General features: G+C 54.2%; 1 protein-coding gene across 2 annotated transcripts in view; it reads left to right on the forward strand.

Moving 5' to 3' along the window:
- The window catches only part of PLEKHG2 (pleckstrin homology and RhoGEF domain containing G2), a 36,114-nt gene extending 16,779 nt beyond the window's left edge, over positions 1 to 19,335 (forward strand). For both annotated transcript variants that reach the window (XM_088139658.1, XM_088139659.1), the window contains exons 5-19: positions 1,672 to 1,738; positions 2,292 to 2,338; positions 3,046 to 3,196; positions 3,667 to 3,798; positions 4,866 to 5,048; positions 5,289 to 5,381; positions 6,048 to 6,134; positions 6,938 to 6,971; positions 7,102 to 7,203; positions 7,807 to 7,908; positions 9,539 to 9,577; positions 10,497 to 10,513; positions 11,768 to 12,052; positions 13,132 to 14,533; positions 16,014 to 19,335. In XM_088139658.1, coding sequence (XP_087995784.1) covers positions 1,672 to 1,738; positions 2,292 to 2,338; positions 3,046 to 3,196; positions 3,667 to 3,798; positions 4,866 to 5,048; positions 5,289 to 5,381; positions 6,048 to 6,134; positions 6,938 to 6,971; positions 7,102 to 7,203; positions 7,807 to 7,908; positions 9,539 to 9,577; positions 10,497 to 10,513; positions 11,768 to 12,052; positions 13,132 to 14,533; positions 16,014 to 17,959 — 4,687 coding nt within the window. In that variant the 3' untranslated portion in view covers positions 17,960 to 19,335. The remainder of the gene's footprint in view (positions 1 to 1,671; positions 1,739 to 2,291; positions 2,339 to 3,045; positions 3,197 to 3,666; positions 3,799 to 4,865; positions 5,049 to 5,288; positions 5,382 to 6,047; positions 6,135 to 6,937; positions 6,972 to 7,101; positions 7,204 to 7,806; positions 7,909 to 9,538; positions 9,578 to 10,496; positions 10,514 to 11,767; positions 12,053 to 13,131; positions 14,534 to 16,013) is intronic.
- The last annotated feature ends 344 nt before the right edge of the window (positions 19,336 to 19,679 follow it).

The raw sequence follows: 19,679 nt of genomic DNA on the forward strand, positions 1-19,679 counted from the left end.
CACTGAAATACGCCCCAGATTTGAAGCTGTCTGGGGCCAGACTCTGAAACTGCACCCCCCTTCACAAAGCAGGGAGGAAAAACAATCCACAGATCAAATTGGGCCAGCCCCCGCCCCCCCGGGGTCTTGCCCCCGAGTTCATTTTCCCAGCAGGCTCAGTCTGATCCGTGATCTGTCTTTGCAGCCGTTAACAAGGAGAGGATGACGGGGGGTTTCTTGACAAGGAAGCATTTCTAAGCTTGGAATTCGCTGAGCCTGTAATTTGAGTAGGACCTGGGGATTGAGGGGCTGAGAAAGGGGAGCATGGGGCGGGAGGGGGGAGAAGATGGAGGCCGGGAAGAACACAGAAGCCAGGGGCTTGGAGCAGCCTCTTCCTGGCAGGAAAGGTGCCTTGGCTCCAGGCCCAGGTGAGCCGGAGGGGCCGAGGCGGACCATCTATCCAAAACGGAGGGTCTCCCTCTGTATTTGCTAATTACAGACTGACATATGAAGGAAGGAGCAACAGAGAGCAGGGTGCGGGGAGAGAACATCTGCTCAGACCTGGCAGATCTTCTCTGGTTCTCTCTTCGTGGTGCCGTTTCCGTGACCCGGTGCTTTAGCCCGCTCCTGCTGTGAGCACTGAGGCTGAGAACTAGAACCTGTGAAGAGTGCCTCTGAGCACGCACTGAGTCTTTTTGCGCCACCCCCCCACGCATACGTTATGCTTCAAGGTTCACGATGGGGCAGTCCTAAGGATAGACCTGCAAGACCCACAATGGCAGATCCCTCAAGCTCGGCAACCCCTTTTCCCGCTGACCCATCTCTCCGTGTTTCACCTTGTAAATTGTCTAAGGCCTATAAATATGGAAAGGGAAGGAACGGATTCCTCTGGCTTGCAGACCTTTTCCTCCTAATTCCCTGCAAGCAATTCTCAGGCGCCACAGGCGAAGAGGGAAACATTTATTAGCTTGGCCAGAGCTGAAATGGGGCCCCTTCCATGTTAAACTGAGTGCATCACCTTGAGACAGAATTCCAGGAGAATATGGGTTTTGTACGGTTCCGTTTTCAAAACGCCTCTCTCTTTTTCTGCCCCTCCGCCCCCTCCCTTTTCCCTTCAGGTAAGGAAGGTCTCGGGGATGGGGAAGATGCAGAAACGCTGTTCCCCAACAAGACTTTTTGGCTAATCGCCACCTGCTGCGTTTATTTTTAGTTCCTCCCCCAGCCCCTCTCTTCTCTCCTCGGCCTCCTGCTGCTGCTTTTTCGCCTTTTAAAAACTGGTCCGTTGCCAAGAGCTCCATCAACCCATCTGATTTCCCATCTGGGATAGTTTTGCAGCTTAGCGAACTCGGTGGGGAGGCGCTGACGGAATATGCAGGGACGGTGGGAGGAATGAGGCGGTTGGCAAGCCCTCTCCTCCCAAGCCCCCTTCCCACTCATGCCTTGGTCCAGAGGCCCGCCCCATGGGCAAGAAACCCCTTGCTGCCCTTGGCCCTGCCACCAAGTGCGGGCATCCTCCCTTTGTGTTTGCAAAGAATTCACGAACACGTGCAAATGCTCTGCTGGCCGTCTAGGACAAATTGGCAGGGCCGGTGCAAGGCAGAGTTCCTTCAGGAAAGTGGGGGGAAGCTGCAACCCGTTGCAAACATCCTCCTTTATCCCCTCTTTCCAATGCCTTTCTCTCTCCCGGGGCAGTGAGCTCCTGGAAGATCTGGAGCGGAACACCAGTGCCCATGCGGTCGCGGACTGCTTTGTCCAGAGGGTAAGTGCCTGACTTCCTCTCCTCCTCCTCCTCCTCCTCCTCGTGTTTTCATCCCACCTGTAATCAATTAGGCCAGTGTGCCTCAACCTGAGCAACTTTAAGATGTGTGGACTTCACCCCCGGAATTCCCCAGCCTGCGTGGCATGGCACATGTTAACACATCTTCAAGTTGCTCAGGTTGGGAAACACTGATTTAGACTGTCGTGGGACTCCCCAGATCAATCGGCGTCCACATCTGCTGGGGAAAGCTGAACTAATCTCCTCTTCCAGTTTTGGGGCACCCCTACAGATGCGTCAGTGAAAAGGCAGGGCTTGACCTCTGCTCAGAGACTGACCAGAGAGCCGGTCCCCTGCCGAGGGAGAATTACCCTCGTGTTTCATGGAATTCAACCAGGATGCGGGGGGCGGGAGGAAAAGACCAGCTGCGCTCTCCCTGCACGCTTCTGGAGGCACGGAGCCCCTGTAAACCTGGCCTTCCTAATAGCAGTCAGAGAAATGACATTCCCCATGCGCACTGCGGTGCACTTTAATGGTGTCCAATTAAATTTTACAGAGTGAAGAATTTGATATCTATACTTTGTACTGCATGAACTACCCCAAGTAAGTACAAATTCCTATACAAATCAAGGAAGTGTGAATCTCCTCCTTCACCCTGTGGTTTTCAGTGCAACCTGTATCAGTTTTTCCCCAATCCCTAGTCCCGCTCTGCCCCTCGCTTGGCAGGCTCTGTCCCTGCTGGATTTGCCTCACAGATGTCTATCATGCGCCCTCCACAGCTGCGTCTTGGAGTGGCTGATTGGCAGGCGATAGCAAAAATAAGTTAAAACTCTTTTCAAAAAGCATGAAAAAGGCGGGCGAGAAATGCAAAATAAGCCTTCTCCTTTCATGTGGGAAAGAAGAGAATGCCCTTCTCCAGCCCCCGAAGGTCGAATAGGAGGTCACCCATTTTGGAGAGGGGGCAGGTACCACTGCCAAGAAGGGGCTTTCTGGCCGGGGGGCCCGGTCCTTGTCCTGCATTCTGCGCCGGACGGGCACCAGGCAGAATTCTGCCTCTGCCTCTGCAGTTCTTTTCCTCCTTTATGTTCCTGAAGACAAGAAAGTTTAATTTTCCCCTTTACACACTGAAAATGCGAGGTCCTGGGGGGCAGGAGAGAAAAGCTGTATGTCTCTCTCTCTCTCCTGCCCCCAAATCACACGTTCCCCCCCGGCTCCTGCCTGCCCCCCCCGGGTACGTGCACGTGGGCACCTGCTTTAAATGCCCGTCTCTCGTCTCCCTTCCCTCCCCTCCCCTCTCCCCCAACTACAAGCTCTGTCTCGGTGCTCCGGCAGTGCATGGAGGACGATGCCCTGGCCAGGTTCTTCCGGGAGAGGCAGGTCACGCTGTCGCACTCGCTGCCGCTGGAGACGTACCTTCTCAAGCCTGTCCAGCGAATTCTGAAGTACCATCTACTGCTGCAGGTCAGTGGTGCCGCCTCGTGGCTCCGGGCAGGGCACGCCACGTGGTCCTCATCTGGGGAAGAGATGGGGGAAAGCGGGGAGGAGAGCTTGGCCAGTCCCCGGTATTGTATGCGTGTGCATGCTGTACTTATTTCAGAGACTTGATCAGCTTTTCCACTTCCAAAGCTCTCAGTGGAGCTAACAAGTCTTGGAGAAAAATCTTTACTTTCTTCTTTGGAAGAATGGTTTATTCGGTTGTGGAAGCATGCTTCTGTGCGTCCTGTATCAAAAGTAAATCGGGTGCAGAATTTAACTCTACCTGGGAACCATTCCTGAACGTTAAGGAGCTGTATGGATTTGTGCCACATGTGAAATCTGGATTCTCTTATCCAGAGGATGATCTATAATTTCCGAGTTGTTTCTCAGATTCCTGCTGAGTGAACTTCCCTTGTCTCTGACCACTCTTTCAAACCTGCTCTCTCTCTACCCAGGAACTAGCCAAACATTACGACAAGAGCAGCCCTGGCTACGACTCGGTGGAAGAGGCTAGCATCACCATGACGGCGGTGGCTTGGTACATCAATGACATGAAGCGGAAACAAGAGCACGCCGCCCGGCTGCAGGTACGGGCCCTTCCTGGCATCGGGCGGGAATCCGTCCTTTGGGACTGGGGAGACCAAGCTTCAGCCAGCCTGTCCCACTGCCCGGGCGGTTGGGAGAATCCAGGCATGCCGTGCCTAATGCCCAGATCTCCTTTGCAGATTTGCAGTGTCTGTGCGCTGCTCACCCCCAAAGGTTCTGGGTGGTGAACAGTCAGAGATATCTCTCACTGAGGGGTAGCCGAAACCTTTTAAAAACCCTCAATAAAAATAAATAAATCTCAGGACGAAGCCCGGTCTCCTGCATTGGCACTGGCCGGCTAGAATCCAGTTGGGCTTGGCTTGGGGAGGGTGGGGGTGGCCTGCCAGATGCCATGACGATTCTTCATGGAGTCCTTCAGGCCTCGTTCCCGGCGTTCCTTCTTTTCCAGGAGGGAACGGGTCGCCTGAAAAAGGGTGCCACGCTCATATAAAAGGGCAGGGCTTTGATCACATGGTTGTGGCCACCGCTTTTACTTTTTTCACACATGCACACACGCACGCTCATGCACTGAGTGCAGGCCAGACACACACATCCCTTCCCTGGCTATGAGGAATGCGTTTGGCTACGCTGGGCTGATCTAAGTAGGGTCAGACCTGGTTATGGAGGAGGGAAACAAGGGACTGGGGGGAAATCCTGGGAGACGATACTGTCAAGAAACTTCTGTTGGGGTGCCAAAAACATGAGATGCAATTGTGGCTCTATTCTGGTGTCTGGAGCCTGTTAGGGCCCAGAGAGGGTGGGACCCGCCCAGAGTCCCCTATTGTAGGGGAGATGGGCGGGAGAGAAATCCGATAGATAGATAGATAGATAGATAGATAGATAGATAGATAGATAGATAGATAGATAGATAGATAGATAGATAGATAGCCTTAGATTTATTCCAGCAAGACTGGAAGAGTGGCTGTGGGTGCAGAAGTCAACTGAATTCCGTCTAGACTGGGTCATGCTGCCTGCAGAGATTCAAATCCACGAAGCCGCCAGTGATCCACTTTCGCTCAAGGGAGTCTTCCCCTTTTCGTGAGTTGAAGCCTCTCCTCCTCCCTTCTAGGAGATCCAGGGCGCACTGGCTGGCTGGACTGGTCCAGAGCTGGGGGCGTTTGGGGAGCTGATCCTGGAGGGTCAGTTCCGGGTGCCGCGAGCCCGCAAGGAGAGGGTCTTCTTTCTCCTCAGCAAAGTCCTGCTGATAGCCAAGCGGCGCGGGGAAGCCTTCGTCTACAAGAGCCACATCTTTGTAAGGAGGACCAGGGATCTGGGGGAGGAGGAGAATTCGGGACAGCTAGATCAGTGTTTCTCAACCTGAGCATGGCTGGCTGGGGAATTCTGGGAGTTGAAGTCCGCACCGCTTAAAGTTGCTGGGGCTGAGAAACACTGAGTTAGATTTTCGGGGGCATCCTGGGAACATTTCCAGGGCAGCCCCTCCCCACGTGAGGAGATGCTGCCTTTCCGGTGACGTTCCCCTCTGGCTTTTCAGTGCTGCAACCTGGGGCTGCAAGAGAACACCAAGGACCCGCTGAGCTTCAAAATCTCCGACCTCTCCATCCCCAAGCAGCAGCACACGGTCCAGGTGAGGTGCCAAGGTCCTGCTGCCCCGTGGAAAGCCCCGTGGGGAAGCCTCTGTCCTCAGACCTCACTGAAAAGGGCTTAGAATGCATTCTTCCTGGGAAGCCATAGGGTGGGGAAAATTCGGATTTTTCCTCACTTGCAGCTACAGACCCAGGCAGCCACTGGATTGCCCCTTGATCCCACAGCATTAACCCTAATCTTGCCCCGAGCCTGTGCCTTAAACAGTTTTATTTCAGTCTCTTGCAATCCGTTTTTCCTGATTAAACCGCCACAGAACCATGGCCTGCCTATTGCCCATCCATCGGTTCATATCCATCATTGCTAGATTCCCGTAACTCTGGAGTAAGAACAGTAGATGCGTGTTTTTGACTGCTCCTCAGCCGAGCAATATTCTCAAAATAGCTCCGTTGCCCAGAAGGAGAATCCAACCTGGACGTCAACGGGGGTCAGTGTCCCATTGCTCCAGCGAGAGCTGAGCCACATTAAGGGCTTTTGTGGGACACAGTTACTCCCCAGGAAAAGGAGCATGGGGCAGAAGGGCAGCCAAGACTGCTTCCGTTTACACCATATTTGAAGTGTGTTCGGTTGCAAACTGGCTACGCTAGATCTTCCTGGATTTCTGGGCTGCAGAAACGCCCCCAACAGCATCCCTTCTCTGCTGCTGCAGGTGCGGAACCAGGAAGAAAAGCGACTCTGGATCCATTACCTGAAACGCTTGATTGTGGAGAATCACCCAGCGTCTATTCCACAGAAGGTAATTGGGGGGGGGGCTGGGATTTTTCTGAACTTGGGGAGCGGGTTCTTGATGCTGGGGGAAAGCATCTAGATCAGTGTTTTTCAACCTTGGCCACTTTAAGAGGTGTGGACTTCAACTCCCAGAATTCCCCAGCCAGCCATGTAGATGTAGATGTTGCCCTTCCTGAAGTAGACAAAAGATGGATGAGGAAGATAAAATGATTCTGTAGAAGACGCCTTATTCTCTGCGATCCATTTGTTCAGAGAGAGGCAGAAAATCAAGAATCACCGTTTCACGCCTTGGGACCAATTCCAGACTCACTGACTCAGCTGCTGCCTACCTTCGCTTCTATTAACGTTAGAGCTGACGCCATACTGAGCCAGGGGGTATTAACCACAGCTTGTTGGTTAGTTAAGCAACCCTTTGCTCCAGACAGCACCACTGCAATTGCAGCATGGTTTTTGGTGGGTTTCAAGGGGGAGTGAGAACACTTTGACTCTTGGAGGCCTCCGGCCCCCCTCTCCACTTTTAAACCTGCCCAGAGCCAAAAAATGTTCCAAATTGTCTGGCAATTCTTTTTGGCTGCGGTGCAGCACCACTGGACGGCTTCCCCTTCTAGGAGGTCGGGAGGCTGAGAGACACCCCCGTGCCTAGCGGAAGACCGTAAGTCACCCTACCCAGAACCAAAAGCACACAACACACAATCTTTAGTGCAGGGTGTGGAGTCATCCTCCAGAGCTGTTTTTGAGCAGCAAGACCCCCAAAGCATTCCCTTTCTTGCTCCCGATCATCTCTCTGTGGTGCTGTGTTTCTCTTTCCAGGCGAAGCAAGTCCTCTTGGAGAACAGCTTCCAGGGTAAGATCCTGAGGGTTCACCAGCCTCCAACCCCGTTCCCAGGACGGAGCTCAAGCTGTCTGTCCTTGTCTGTGAGGTCAAGCCTTTGGCCACTCACCTTCCGAGTGACGGAGTTCCCCCCTCTCCCCAGGTTCCCCAGATGTCATCTTCAGCCCCGAGTCCCCCAAGAAGCCCCTGCCTTCTCCTCAGCTGGATGAGTCCAGGGCGTGCATTCGCAGTCGGCGCCAATCTGGTGAGAACGGATCAGGGCCTTGGACCAGCATCTCTGCAGGAGCTTTCTCTGCCTGGGTGGTCAAGAATTCATTGATCCACCTGGTGGTTAGACGGCTTCTCAGAGGCATCGCGGGAGGGAGGTTAAAGGCTTGACCTTAGGGTGGGTGTTGAAGAAGCTCTATGTTTGGAGGCAATCTTTCTTCAGTCTCTCATGGCTAAGGGGCCCCAAATCAGCCTTCTGCATTCAGAAAGGGCTTGGACCACAATTCCCAGAATTCCCTTCAGCCTTGTTGCCTAGGAAGGCTGGGAGTTGTAGTCCTGGCACATGTTGCCAATTGACCTAGAGCGGTGTTTCTCAACCTTGGCAACTCTTAAGATGTGTGGACTTCAGCTCCCAGAATTCCCCAGCCAGCATCCCATGGCTTGCCAAAGGAAACCAGGCAAGCCATGGAAAAGCAGCAAGTAAGAGAGTTGCGTCCCTAAACCCTAGACCCAGAATTCGTTAATGGTGGCATTCAGTAGACAGGCTCGGAGTGGAACTGGGGGTTCCAGGATCATCCCCATGGAGACTGGGCGGCCAACTGAATCCCAGCCAGGATTCGACTCGGATTTTGTCTTTCAGAGCCTCCAGAATCCATGTATAGTCCAGAGAGAGTCCGGCGAAGCTGTCCCATTCTACTGCTGGAGAAAAGTGGCTCTTACCGCCGTGGCCGCAGGCAGTCAGGTGAGCTACCTAGAGAAAGAGGTGTGGCTGCCCAGGGCGGGTGTCCCGAGCATCCGCAGACCAGCAGTTCCTCAAGCGTGATGCACATTCTGCAGGAGGACACCAGGGGGCGCCAGCAGGCCACGAGACATGCTCATCCTCCCGGTCCATGTTCCAGAAGCCCTTTTCTGCCCCAGATGGCCACTTCGGACAGAGCCGGGCAGCTGGTCAGTCGCATAAGGCTTCCGGGATGAGCCTGCGAGGGAAAGTTGCAGCCCTGCCCTGCCCTGGAGAGCATCATTGGAGAAGCATAAGCACGGTGTTTGTGCAACGACCTTCTAGGGCAGTGTTTCTCAACCTTGGCGACTTGAAGAAGGGTGGACTTCAACTCCCAGAATTCCCCAGCCAGGGAATTCTGGGAGTTGAAGTCCACCCATCTTCAAGTCGCCAAGGTTGAGAAACACTGTTGTAGGGCATCTGGGGTTAGAGGAGTGTTTCCCAAAATCGTCTCTCCAGCAATCCTTCTAGTCTGGGATCAGAAATCTTAATTATTTTTAGCCAACCCTCTTGCTCGGAGCCAAATCCTGACTCAAAAGCATCACTTGGTTCTACAAACACAGTCCCTATAGCCTGGTGGGGTTGTGTGTGTGCTAAATTTAGCAGCTGCTAAAGTTTGGGCGGAATGTGACAGCAGGAGGCAATACCTGGGAGGTACTTAATTAAACAATAGTTAATTAATGGAAAAAATAATTAAAATTAAATTGAAGGACCATGTTTGTCCTGTCTCCACTGAGTTTGTCCCTAGCTCCCTTCCCACAAGGTTGCTCATCCTTATGCAGCCCATTATCTTGACAAAGAACGTTATTCATTATTAATTCTTGCCCATTCTCTTCTTCCTCTTTAACACAACGGTCCCTTCTGTGATGCAAAAGTTCTTTGAAAGAGGAGAGGAACCAGCAGTAAAATAATCGTGTTGCTAAAATCTTCAGCCACTGGATTCCATAGGCAGAACCTCTGTCAACCCCAAATGCGAAAGTGATAAAGTTCCAGGTCAGCGTCAGAATGTGTAGACTTTCAGATTTCACAGGATTCCTGACTTAAAAAAAAAAAAGATTAAAAAAAAATGTATCTACTTTAAAACATTTAAGTAATAAATGACTACATAGAAGAAAAAAAGAAGAAAATGAGAAAAGACATAGCAGCTGGAAAATAAAACACCAGTCCGTAAACCAAGAATTTACAACTGTCATACCATTTAGAATCCGTTATTTCATTAAATCATGAATTGAATATGTAGAACTAGGTTTGGAGTCCTTGGTGCTCTCTGAGCTCGGTTGTTTGCTTGTAGATGTTTCATTACCCAGCTAGGCAACGTCATCGGCGTGAGGTTTCGGAACCAGATTTCACAGGATTCCTTATTAATATCTGGCTGGTGCTCTGCAAAGGATTCAGCAGGACTTGAAATCTAAGCCAACCCAGCTAGAACAACTTTTGACTGGCTTAGAGGTCATAATACCCATCGAGCCAGGACAGCCCGAACAACTGAGAATGATTTCGTTCTATTATCAGATTAATCTTCTTGATCTCTCCCCCTCCCTTCACGCAAACGTAGATCTAAATTAACGTTTCTCCCTCGGTTGCCACCTTACAGAACCCGCCAAGGAATCCCAGGTCGTATTTCATCCAGCAAGTAAGTCCTTCTTCCCTTCGTTCTGGGTGTTCAGTTGGGGTGGGTGGGTCTGGAGCCAGACTCCCCCGTTGTCAGCATCCTGCACAGGGCCGCATACAGGACGGAAGGTCACGCCCAAAATTCCTCTCGGGTGGCTTCCTTATTCTGAGGCTGAGTTTTCTTTCCACATCCCACCCCCTTCGGGTAAGAAAACCTAGGGCAGGTCAGCCCCCGTCTGCTTGTCTGTGGCTTAGCGCAGGGCGCAACCCTGGCGTCGGGGTCCTGCCCTGCGGGGAGTCCTTGTGACCCCAGACCTTCCAACCAGCGCAGCGTTCGCGCCTTCCGTTGTTGAAATAAGAACAGCTGGAGTCCTTTGCTCCGATGAAGCAGGGAGTCAGAGGAGAAGCTCATCTTGGGGGAAAAGGGGGGGGGGGCTTTGCTATTTCAACTGTGTCCTCTCATCTAATTTTGTAAAACGTTTTGCGCCTCTCTCCAAAGGCTTGGTTAGATGAGGCAAAAAGAAACAGGCCATCCTGGGAACTGCCCTTTCCCTCGAACTGCCTGTGGCTTCCCGGAAAAACAGGGCTGGCTCTTCCTTGCAGTGAAGTACTGAGGACCCCACCTCTGGGCCTTCGCAGGTCTTGTTTCGTGACTCATTGCAAGAAATGTCTTGGAGACGCAGAACGGCACAGCCCACTTCATCATCTGCAACTCTGGGGCACTCCCTTGATTTTCAGGGAGTTGTAAACACTTGATCTATAGCATAATACTCAGAGGAATTGGGCCCCGGTCCATAAAACATCTGCCACAATTGCTGCAATGGATTAATGCAATGATCCTGTGAATTTCCCATGAAGAAAGAAATGCCTCTGATGAGAGTTTTTTTTTTCCTTTTCTTTTCTCCCCTGCCCTGATCCTTCCCCTGCTGGGACCTTCTCAGATGTGCCCAGATTGAAGGTGAGTTCCCCAGATGTGATCTTTGGCTGTTCCTCCAGGGAAGTTTCTTATAGGAAGATATTCCTTTTCCTTTCCTCTGTTCTGTCCTAAGAAAGGGCCTTCCAGAAATTGGTTTATATCAGAGAGTAGAAAGGCAAACTAGATAACAAAAGGCACATCCTTTAAAGAAAATGTTCATAAACATTGCAATTCCAAAGATGCCCGTTGAAGTTCTAGCAAAGAGTGAAGAAAATGGTGGCAATTTAATACCTTGAATTAGTGCTAAGTTCAGTGGCTTAAACCAGCTAGAACAGTATTTCTCAGACTTGGCCACTTCAAGACATGTGGACTTCATCTCCCAGAATTCTGGGAGCATGCTGGCTGGGGAATTCTGGGAGATGAAGTCCACATGTCTTGAAGTGGCCAAGTTTGAGAAACACCAAACTAGAAGATGCAGCATGAGAAATGGCGGTGAGAGAATGCAGGGAATCTAGATTTTATGGACTTAATTAGGTCAGCAAAACCTTTCCTTCTTATCTGTTACCATCTTGGGAGAAGAATAACAGGTGTCTTCTCGTGAGGCCGATCTAAAATTTAGCTTCCTCGGTACTGGGTTTCTCATCCTTTTAAAGGCCGTGATGTTTGCAAACTGCTTGGCAGCCAGAACATGTGGCGAAGTGGTTGCTAGGGTGTGCGCAGATGGATAAGATTAATTTGTTTGCTTGTCTTTTATATCCATATGTGGCTTTTTATCCTACAATACAAGGCTATAAATATCTAGTACACTGCCCTTCCCTACTATGCTTTCTCCCCCCAAGAAATAATTGTTTTACTGTGTTATAAGATGCAGTTAATACATCTTAATTAATACAGATACATCTTAATTACAGAATACAGATATTAGCTGGTACAGTGGTATTTGTACAATACAAGTTAGAAGTTGTTAATAACGTAGATAATTTAAACCTTTAGAAATAAGGAAAAAATATCAATGTTCACTAGAACTCTAAGAAGTTAATGAACCTAAATTAGCTGGAATTGTAAAGTTGAAACTAAGAGTGGCATGGATGATTGCAAAATGCCTTGAATTATTTCGCAGTGCAGTGTTACACAAAGGTAAGATTTGTCCTAAAGTCATGCCAGTGTCAAAAATAGCTCACACCATCCAGCTGGATGCCCCCAAAGGGAGGTGTGCGCCATTGCCTATGTGCGTTTTGACAAACCCCGATGGCTCTTGTAACGACCCGGCAGTCACGCGGCCCTTCTTCTTCGCAGCATGCTGACAGCGAGGGACGCCTATTCCCCGCCAGCGAGCCCCTCCACGCCTCGGGCAGCTCGTGCACGCTGGCCTCCGCCAAGCCGGAGGAGGAAGCCGAACACTCGGATCTGGAAGCGGAGGAGGCCGAGTTCTCCCTGGCGCGGGACCCCCTCACCACGAACCTCTCCATCACTGAGGAGATCCTGGAGCTGCTTAGCCAGCGGGGCCTGGACAAGGAGAGCGGAAGGGAAGCGAGGTTTTGGGGAGAAAGCAGCTCGGAAGCCCCCAGCTTGGCTCTGCAGGTAACCTCTCAGGGGCGGCGGGGGTGGCAGATGCCCACGTTCCAAGTCACGTGGAGAAAAAGAGGATTTGTAGATGGAAGGGGCATGGGGAGGTCCTTCCCTTTCCTCCAGAGCTTGTGGGACTCACGGCTACCAGACCTTCTCAGCGACCACAAGCACGAATGGTTTGCAGCGGACAGCTGGGAAAAAGTGCAAAAAGGGCCAGTCTGGGTAGCCGTAGAGGCATTTGGTTAAGAACAAGGAGGTCCCAGTTCACGAGGAAGACGTGGAAGTTCAGTAGGGCTTCGAGCCTCCTTAAGGGTCCTTTGTGGCAGAGAAGAAATGGAGGAGGGGGTGCTGTTGATGTTGCCTTCAGCTCCTGGGGAGAAGGCACGGTAGGGATCTCACCAACAAGTCCATTAGAATGGATCTTGGAGCGTGCGCTTAGGTGGCTCCAAGGGCCTTTGGTGGGAGGACCCCATGGGGCTCACTCTACTCGAAGCATGTGCCTGTTGAGGCACATAAGAGAGAGGAACCCTGTAGGGCAGTGTTCGTCAAGCTTTGCAACTTTAAGATATGTGGACTTCAACTCCCAGAATTCCCCAGTCAGCATGGTGGCCAGGGAATTCTGGGAGTTGAAGTCCACATATCTTAAAGTTGCAAAGGTTGACGAACACTGCCTAGGGTGTGGCTTCCAGCTTCAAACATTGAGGCAGCACAGCTTCAGGAGCTCAGGGGAGGGGGAAAGCATTCTGTGAGTGCTCAGAAACACTCCCCGGTTGCCTTCTCTTAAGGAGGGCAAGGACTGATCACGGGCAACTGCTACCCTCCGAGATTCCTGGTTGGACTGCTGCTGAAAGGGCTTACTGAAGGACAGCTGGATGGGCCAATCTGATGTCCTCCAGAGGGGCTGGACGGGATCTCCGCAGGGTGTCTCTCTGCCTGCACGCCCTGGGGACATGTGGGGAGATGGAGCCTAAGCCCCTGGGAGGACAGATCAGGGATGGCTGGACCGAAGGAAAAGCTTGGATGAAGTCACCCCGGAGAGGGAGGGGAGGTCCATGGTGTTAAGTCTCTGTCTGCCCTCTCCCTCCCTTCAGGATCAGCTCTCGCCCAACAGTGCCTTAGAAGAACTGGAGGACAAAGCGGAAGAGGCGGAAGAGGAAGAGGAGGAGAACGTGGTCTTCCAGGAGGATGCCCCCCCTCTTCCTCCCCAAGGGAGCCCCCTCCAAGAACAGCTGCTCCCCACGCTCCATCGCCCCTTTGGCAGCGACTCTTCCGAAGAAGAGGAGCCGCAGCGGCCGCAGGAGTCGGCTGGTCCGTCTCCTCTGCACGTCCTGGAAGATCTCACCTTCGAGGAGCCCGGCGGCTCTGTCTCCATAGGGCAGGAGGCAGCCCAGGAGGGAAGCCAGTCCCCCGGCCCATCTAGCCAGCCACACCCGTGCCCCCCAACCTCACCAGGGGGCTTTGGCAGGGTGGAGAAAAGAGCCGAGGCGGACCCCACCCTGACCGGGGACGACTGGCTTCTGCTGGAGAAGATCCAGAGCTACTATGAAAGCGTGGAAGGGGGCAAGAAAGGGCCAGAGGTCGCCAAGGAGGAGGGAGCCCCCCCCGTTCCTGCTGGGGTGGTACGAGAATCCGTCCTGCGGTTCAACAGCATTTCGAAGCAGAAGGAGGCTCTGGGAGAGGAAGAGGGTGGGGCCAAGCTCAGAAGGCTCCGCCCCCTACCTGGCCAGTCGTGCCGGAGCTGGGGCCAATCTTGCAACAGCCAACAGCTTTCTGTCCCCAAAAACTCTGCACGGAGTTGGCCGGCCACAAGGATTGAGCAGAACCATTCAGATGGGAGCCGATTCCCCGTGCAGCCCGGGAGCCCCGAGGCTCAGGGGCAGGAGGCAGAGAAGGGGCAACCCCAGCCTGGGGACATCCCCTCTGATGCTCCCCCAAAGGCTTCGGGGAGAGAAAGGAAGCAGCAGGAGCGGAGGAACGGGTTGGAGGAGGATCCCGCCGATCCTGGGTTCCGATCGTGTGCAGAGATCCGGAGGGCTTGGCAAGAGAAGGAGCGGAGCGCCAGGGACGCCCCAAAGAAGGGGGGCCAGGGGATCAGCCGGAGAGCCTTCTCCTCCCCCGAAAGGCCCACCTACGCAGAGCCCCTCTGCATCGTGGAGGACTCGGACCTGGAGGATCCTCTCCGAGGTCCTGGCAGGGATCCAGATGGGAGGGAAAGGTGGGCGAAGGAGGGCGCCCCCACCTCTGCGCCCTTCCTCCCCTCCTGGGACCTTTATCAGAACAACGGAGAGCCCTGCCTGCTGGAGAACTCCGAGCGGATCCTCAGCAAGGTGCAAGCATTGGCCAAGATGTACAGCGAGAAGATCAGCCGGCTGAAGTCCCAGAAGTGGGGCTTGGAGAGGCCCGGGGTACGGCCCCGGGGCCCCCACCAGATGGCCCCGGGCAGGAGCCAGGTTGCCCCGCAGGAGAGCTGGCAAGGAGGAAGCGTCCCCCAGTGTGAGTGAACCCTACCAGCCCTTGGGGAAGCCTCTGCCTTGCCCTCGCTCCCAAGGGGTCCAGCCAGGGCTGGGTTCACACAGCATGCCGAGCTAGGCAGACTGGCACAATAGCCGCCTTTGCATAATGCCCCATGCTCATCTCAGGCCCGGGCAAATGTCACCACTCAAGAGCATTAGTCTTTCTCCACCCCAAAACCCTCCAAAACGATGCGTGGGGAAGACATGTCTGAAGGTTGCTTGCAAACGAGCACAGTGGCCTTTTACAAGAGCTTCCGTGGGGGAATTTGCAGTTTGGGGGCCGGCAGCTGCTGTCTCTGCGTATCTGAGAAGGAAGCCAAGAGGACGTGCGCGATAACAATGGCTCTTGAGCAACTTCAATTAATTATGGGGGAGATACGCAGAAAACCTGTATATTTATTTATTTATTTACTTACTTATTTATTTATATACATATATATCACATCGATATAGCTGCCCAGCTCATGCAAAGCAACTCTGGGCGGCGTACAACAACTGAATAAAATAAGAAACAGATAAAAACGTCCACGATAAAAGACAAAAAGTAATTATTAAAATGCAACGTTATCAAAAAGTTTAGTATACACTTAATCATATATGTTAAGAGACAGTGCGGAATGCAAAAGCTACCCTTTAAAAATGGAGGGAAACAGCAGGACTGTTCATGCCGGCTGTGAAGCGGAGGGGCTATTATTTAAGCCTATGTTAGCCTGATCCTGGCTTCCACGCTTCACGGATGCCTCTCCCTCGCTCTCCCACGCCTCCGCCCTTCCCCTCGGCTCAGGGTCTGAGCACCGGCTCTGCCCTCGTTCTGGGCATTGCCCAGCAGGCTCGTTCCTGGGCACGCAGCTTCCCGATCCCAGACGCCCCACTGTTGTGGGGAGCTGTGGGAACCTATTCAGGTCCCCAGAGGTCCCTCAAGGAGATCGCAGCCCTCTGGGCGGGAGAGGCCCCTTCCGCAGGGTCCGTGGGCCCGGCTGGCTGAGACCGCCACGGCTGGCTCTGTCCGGCAGATCGTTCCATCATTATCGTTCTTATTTATTAGGGTTAGTACAGGGTCCCCTTGTCCTGGTCCCGTTAGGGCCAACCAGGAGCTAACCGGAGAGGCTGTTCTGTGGGTGCTCTGGCGGTTGGCCTTTTCCATCCATCCATCATGTTATCAAGCCCACAGAAGAGCTGCCTTTTTCGGCTGCGGGAGGACACTGGAAACAGTTTGCATTTTATTAAGCAATATAAAAATAAGAGGGTGCCTCTTTTCCGGTGTTCTTCAGCACATTAGCATGGCAGCCCCCCCAAATGGAGCGGGGCACCCGTTCTCCATTCCCACGTCCTCTGCAGTTGAATGGGCCACCCCAGAAGGGGATTAATCCGTGGATTAAACGGATCCGAAGCCCCCCAGTTGTTGGTCTCCCCTCCAGGAAGCCGGGCATTTAATCTTGCCTCCTGCCTCTCTCCCACAGGCGAGCCCCAAATCTACGGGCACGTCCTCATCCACGAGCCCCTTCAGCACGTGATCGGCATCCAGGAAAACACGCCTCTCGTGGCCGCCACCCGGGAAACCGCCTTCGTGCTACGCAGCGATGGGCCCTGCCAGCTTCTTTCTCCGGAGATCCTGGCCCCCCTGCAGCAAGAATTGCAGTGCCCTCTGCCCCCTCCCTTGGGAGGAGAGGAGACGCTAGCGGCCGCCATGGGGGAAGAAGACGCAGGGAGCCCCAGGTCTCCCTGGTTGACAGGGTGCCCCGGGGACCCTTCACCCCCTGTGGCCCCCAGCCCACAGAGGGGTCTTCTCTCATCCACCAAATCCACTCCTGAGACGGAGCGTGGAGGAAGGAGCGCCCACGAAACGCCTGATTCTCCCGAGCCGGGCCAGAAGACAGGGGAGGGCGTCCAGCCAAGGCTGCCCCCTGGCACTTCTGGGGGAGCAGGGCAGGCTGGCGCTGCCCACCGACTGCAGCGGCCTCACAGCGACCACCAGGCAGAAAATGCTTCTGCCGCCTCTGACTCTCCCGAGGAACTGAAGGCCAAGGTCCCCGGCTGCTCCACTTTCTCTCCCTCGGAGGGGGCCTCGCCCCTGGCGCAGGGAAAGGGCTGCCCCCGTCCAAGCACTGGGGAGAGGAGCCATTCCCCCCCTTTCTGGAAGGGAACGGACCGAGAGGCAGCAGGGTTCAGCCAGGATGCCTCTGGAGCGCTGGCCGGGAGTGCCCGCTGGGGCACCCTGAGTCCTGCTGCTGCTTCTGAACCCGCCAAGGCCACGCAGCCCCTGCCTCTGGACTCCTCCGCAGAGGGGTCACCCCCCACCTCTGGGGTCCCAGCCCAGGAACCCCTTTCTCCCGATTTCCCGGCTGGGGCAGAGTCCCCAGCCTGTATCGCAGGACAGTGCCCGAGCGTGCCGCTCCCCAAGTTCCTCCCTTCCTCACCCGTCCGCCGGTGCCTCTCCTCCAGCGCTGCCGCCATTTCCAGATACATCGCCGCCTCCTGCATCAGCCAGAGCTTGGCCAAGCGAAACGGTGCCCCTCCCCCCGAGGACCCCCAAGCACCCAGGCTGCCAGCCAACCCCTTGGCTTCGCTCCCCAAGGCGGCGCCCAAGCGCCACCGAAACCTGGGAAGGCCAGAGGCCAGCCCTTCCTCCTCCTCCTCCTCCTCCTCCTCTTCCTCTCAGTGCGTCAGTCCCGGGCCCCTCTCCCCTTCCCCATGCAGGGCCTCCTTGTCAGGAGCCCTGGCTCTCGAGCGCTGCCCCCCTTTCTCCTCTACCTCGGCGCCCAGCTCTCGAGTGCAGTCCCCCGTGAGGCCCAGGATGTGCTCACCCCCTCCAGGAGGAGCCCCACCCTACACCTTCATGCCTCTGGGGGTCCACACGCAGAGGCAGACCCCCACCCCCATGGCCCATCCAGAGCCCTGCACACTAGGCTTCCCCTCCCCTGCTGCCTGCTTGAGGACCCAGAGGGGCTCCCTCCCCAGCAGCAGGCTGTCCGAAGGGCCTGCCCCAAATGGGGACCCGGAATCATCGGGGGCCCCCCACAACAGCTCCGAGACCTTCGGGAGCGCCCCCCACTCCCACGAACTAGGCAGCATCAGGTGGCCAAACGTACCAGACCTGCGTTTGAAATACGTCAGCCAAGAGGGGTGGTCAGGCCCCCAGAGACTGCAGTTTGAGGTGGGGGAGCGCTGCCCCAAACGGGCCCCCTCCTTAAGCCTGGACACTGCTCGGTCCCCCGAGAAGGGTCCTCAGAAGGCCAGTTACTCCACCACCGTCAACATCCAGATTGGGGGCAGCGGCAGGATCGCCTCTTTTAGCAACGCCCAGGTCAGCCTGACGCATCCTCTTTCGGCCACGCTGGAGCAGCTGGGCGGCCTCCGGAGGGCCAACAGCGGCGTGGCCGAGACGTCACCAAAACCGGGCACCTGAAGCTGTGGTGGCTGGTGGTGCCAGCGGAGCCCAACGTCCTGAGGGTACTGGCTGGAGCCGGCCCTGACAGCGCAGCCCGACGGGAGGATTAAGAAGCTGGAGGGGCGGGAGCACTTCAAGGTGCAAGAGGCTGGCGTCGGCCAGCAGGTTGGCTTTTGGGTGATGGGAAGAGAGCGAAAACATGCCGGACTCCAGAGGATCGTGAGAAGGACCTTGCCTCCTTCCTCCTCACCAGGCCGAGCCTCCGTTGGTCTCGCCGCCTTGAGAGAGACCCTTCAGGCTGGAGAGGAATCAAACTGGGTTCACTGGTGGTAGCAGGAAGACCGGGCGAGGGTTAAGCAAAGCCACCTCTCTCGGGTGGGGGAAAGTTGTGTGTTAGAAATGCCCTATTGTATTGCTCCCCTTTGTACTGGTTCCGAGTCCTTTAGAAAAGAGAAAACTCTGGAATGAAAGCATCTTAGCGCATTTTGTCGGTGACAGTATGGAGGTGGTAAGGGTGTTCTCGGGACGCAGTGGCTGGACGGGGCAGGCTGTGGACATTCTCCTCTAACCTGGACCACTCCGCAGCGTCCCACCACGCTGGCTGTTTGGTGTCCTGCAACTCGGGATCCCAAATGCAGAAGGTGGCTGCCTTGGAACACGAGAAGTATTGCGGCTGCGCAGATACCATTTTTCCCGGGGTTTAATCCAGACAGGACTGTTCCCCATCATCCTGCTGGCTAGAAAGTCTGGAAAGCGCCATCCCCACAGTTGCAGGACCCCGGGTTAGAGACGGCTGAACAGTGGGGGAGGGCTGAAAACACCCAAATATTCCTCAGCCGTGCAGCCAGGTTGGCCTGGGGAAGGGAATTTTTCTCTTCCAATTAGGAGCTCCTGAACCTGAATGTTTCGCTTCTTGGATTGCGTCATAATGCCTCTGCCATGAAACTGGGTCAGAAGACCCCCAAAAGCTGCTGTCCCTGAAACATCCAAACTCGTTGCTGTGCAGCGGCTTTGCTCTGCAGCAAGGCCAGGTTTCCCACTGTGCATTTGGATCGTTTTCCAATAATGTTGTTTAAATCAGATCCTCGGGTCACCGGTTCAGCTTGGAATTCGTCCTGGAGATGTCTCATGTTTTAATATGGAATCGTTTTCTGTCAAACTTGCACGCAGTGAGCAGTCATGCTGGCCTCTGGGCGCTCTGGTGAGTCTGCCAAGTAAACATTCCAACGCCTTCACTGCAGGCTGGATTCACTCTTTTTTTAAAAAAATACTTTAGAAGCACCGATAGAGGCGAATGTGTGTAGCTCAGGGTTGAACTGTGGAGTCCTTGGGCTTCTCTGAGCTTGGTTCTTTTCTTGCAAATGTTTCATTACCCAGCTAGGTAACAACTTCAGTGCTGAAATGGGCTGGGGTTTGCCCTCTATTTATATACTGTGGCCTGCCTTGCCAGTGCTGGTGGGAGTGGGGGGTTTCCTCTGGTAGTTCCTTGATTAGCATATGCCCCCACCCCCACCAGCACTGGCAAGGCATGCCACAATATATAAACAGAGGGCAAACCCCATCCCATTTCAGCACTGAAGATGTTACCTAGCCGGGTAATGAAACGTTTGCAAGAAAAGAACCAAGCTCAGAGAACCCCAAGGACTCCACTTTTGAAGCAGTTGTGGGGCCATTTTTGAAGGGGAATCTTAAAGCTAGAATTGATCTAGAATCCATTTTACAATGGCCCAGACCCAAC

This window comes from Python bivittatus, unplaced genomic scaffold (genome assembly GCF_059951505.1).
Source record: "Python bivittatus isolate LINGU-HERP-01145 unplaced genomic scaffold, Pbiv_v1 ctg000310_np1212, whole genome shotgun sequence".
In the NCBI taxonomy this organism is placed as follows: domain Eukaryota; kingdom Metazoa; phylum Chordata; class Lepidosauria; order Squamata; family Pythonidae; genus Python; species Python bivittatus.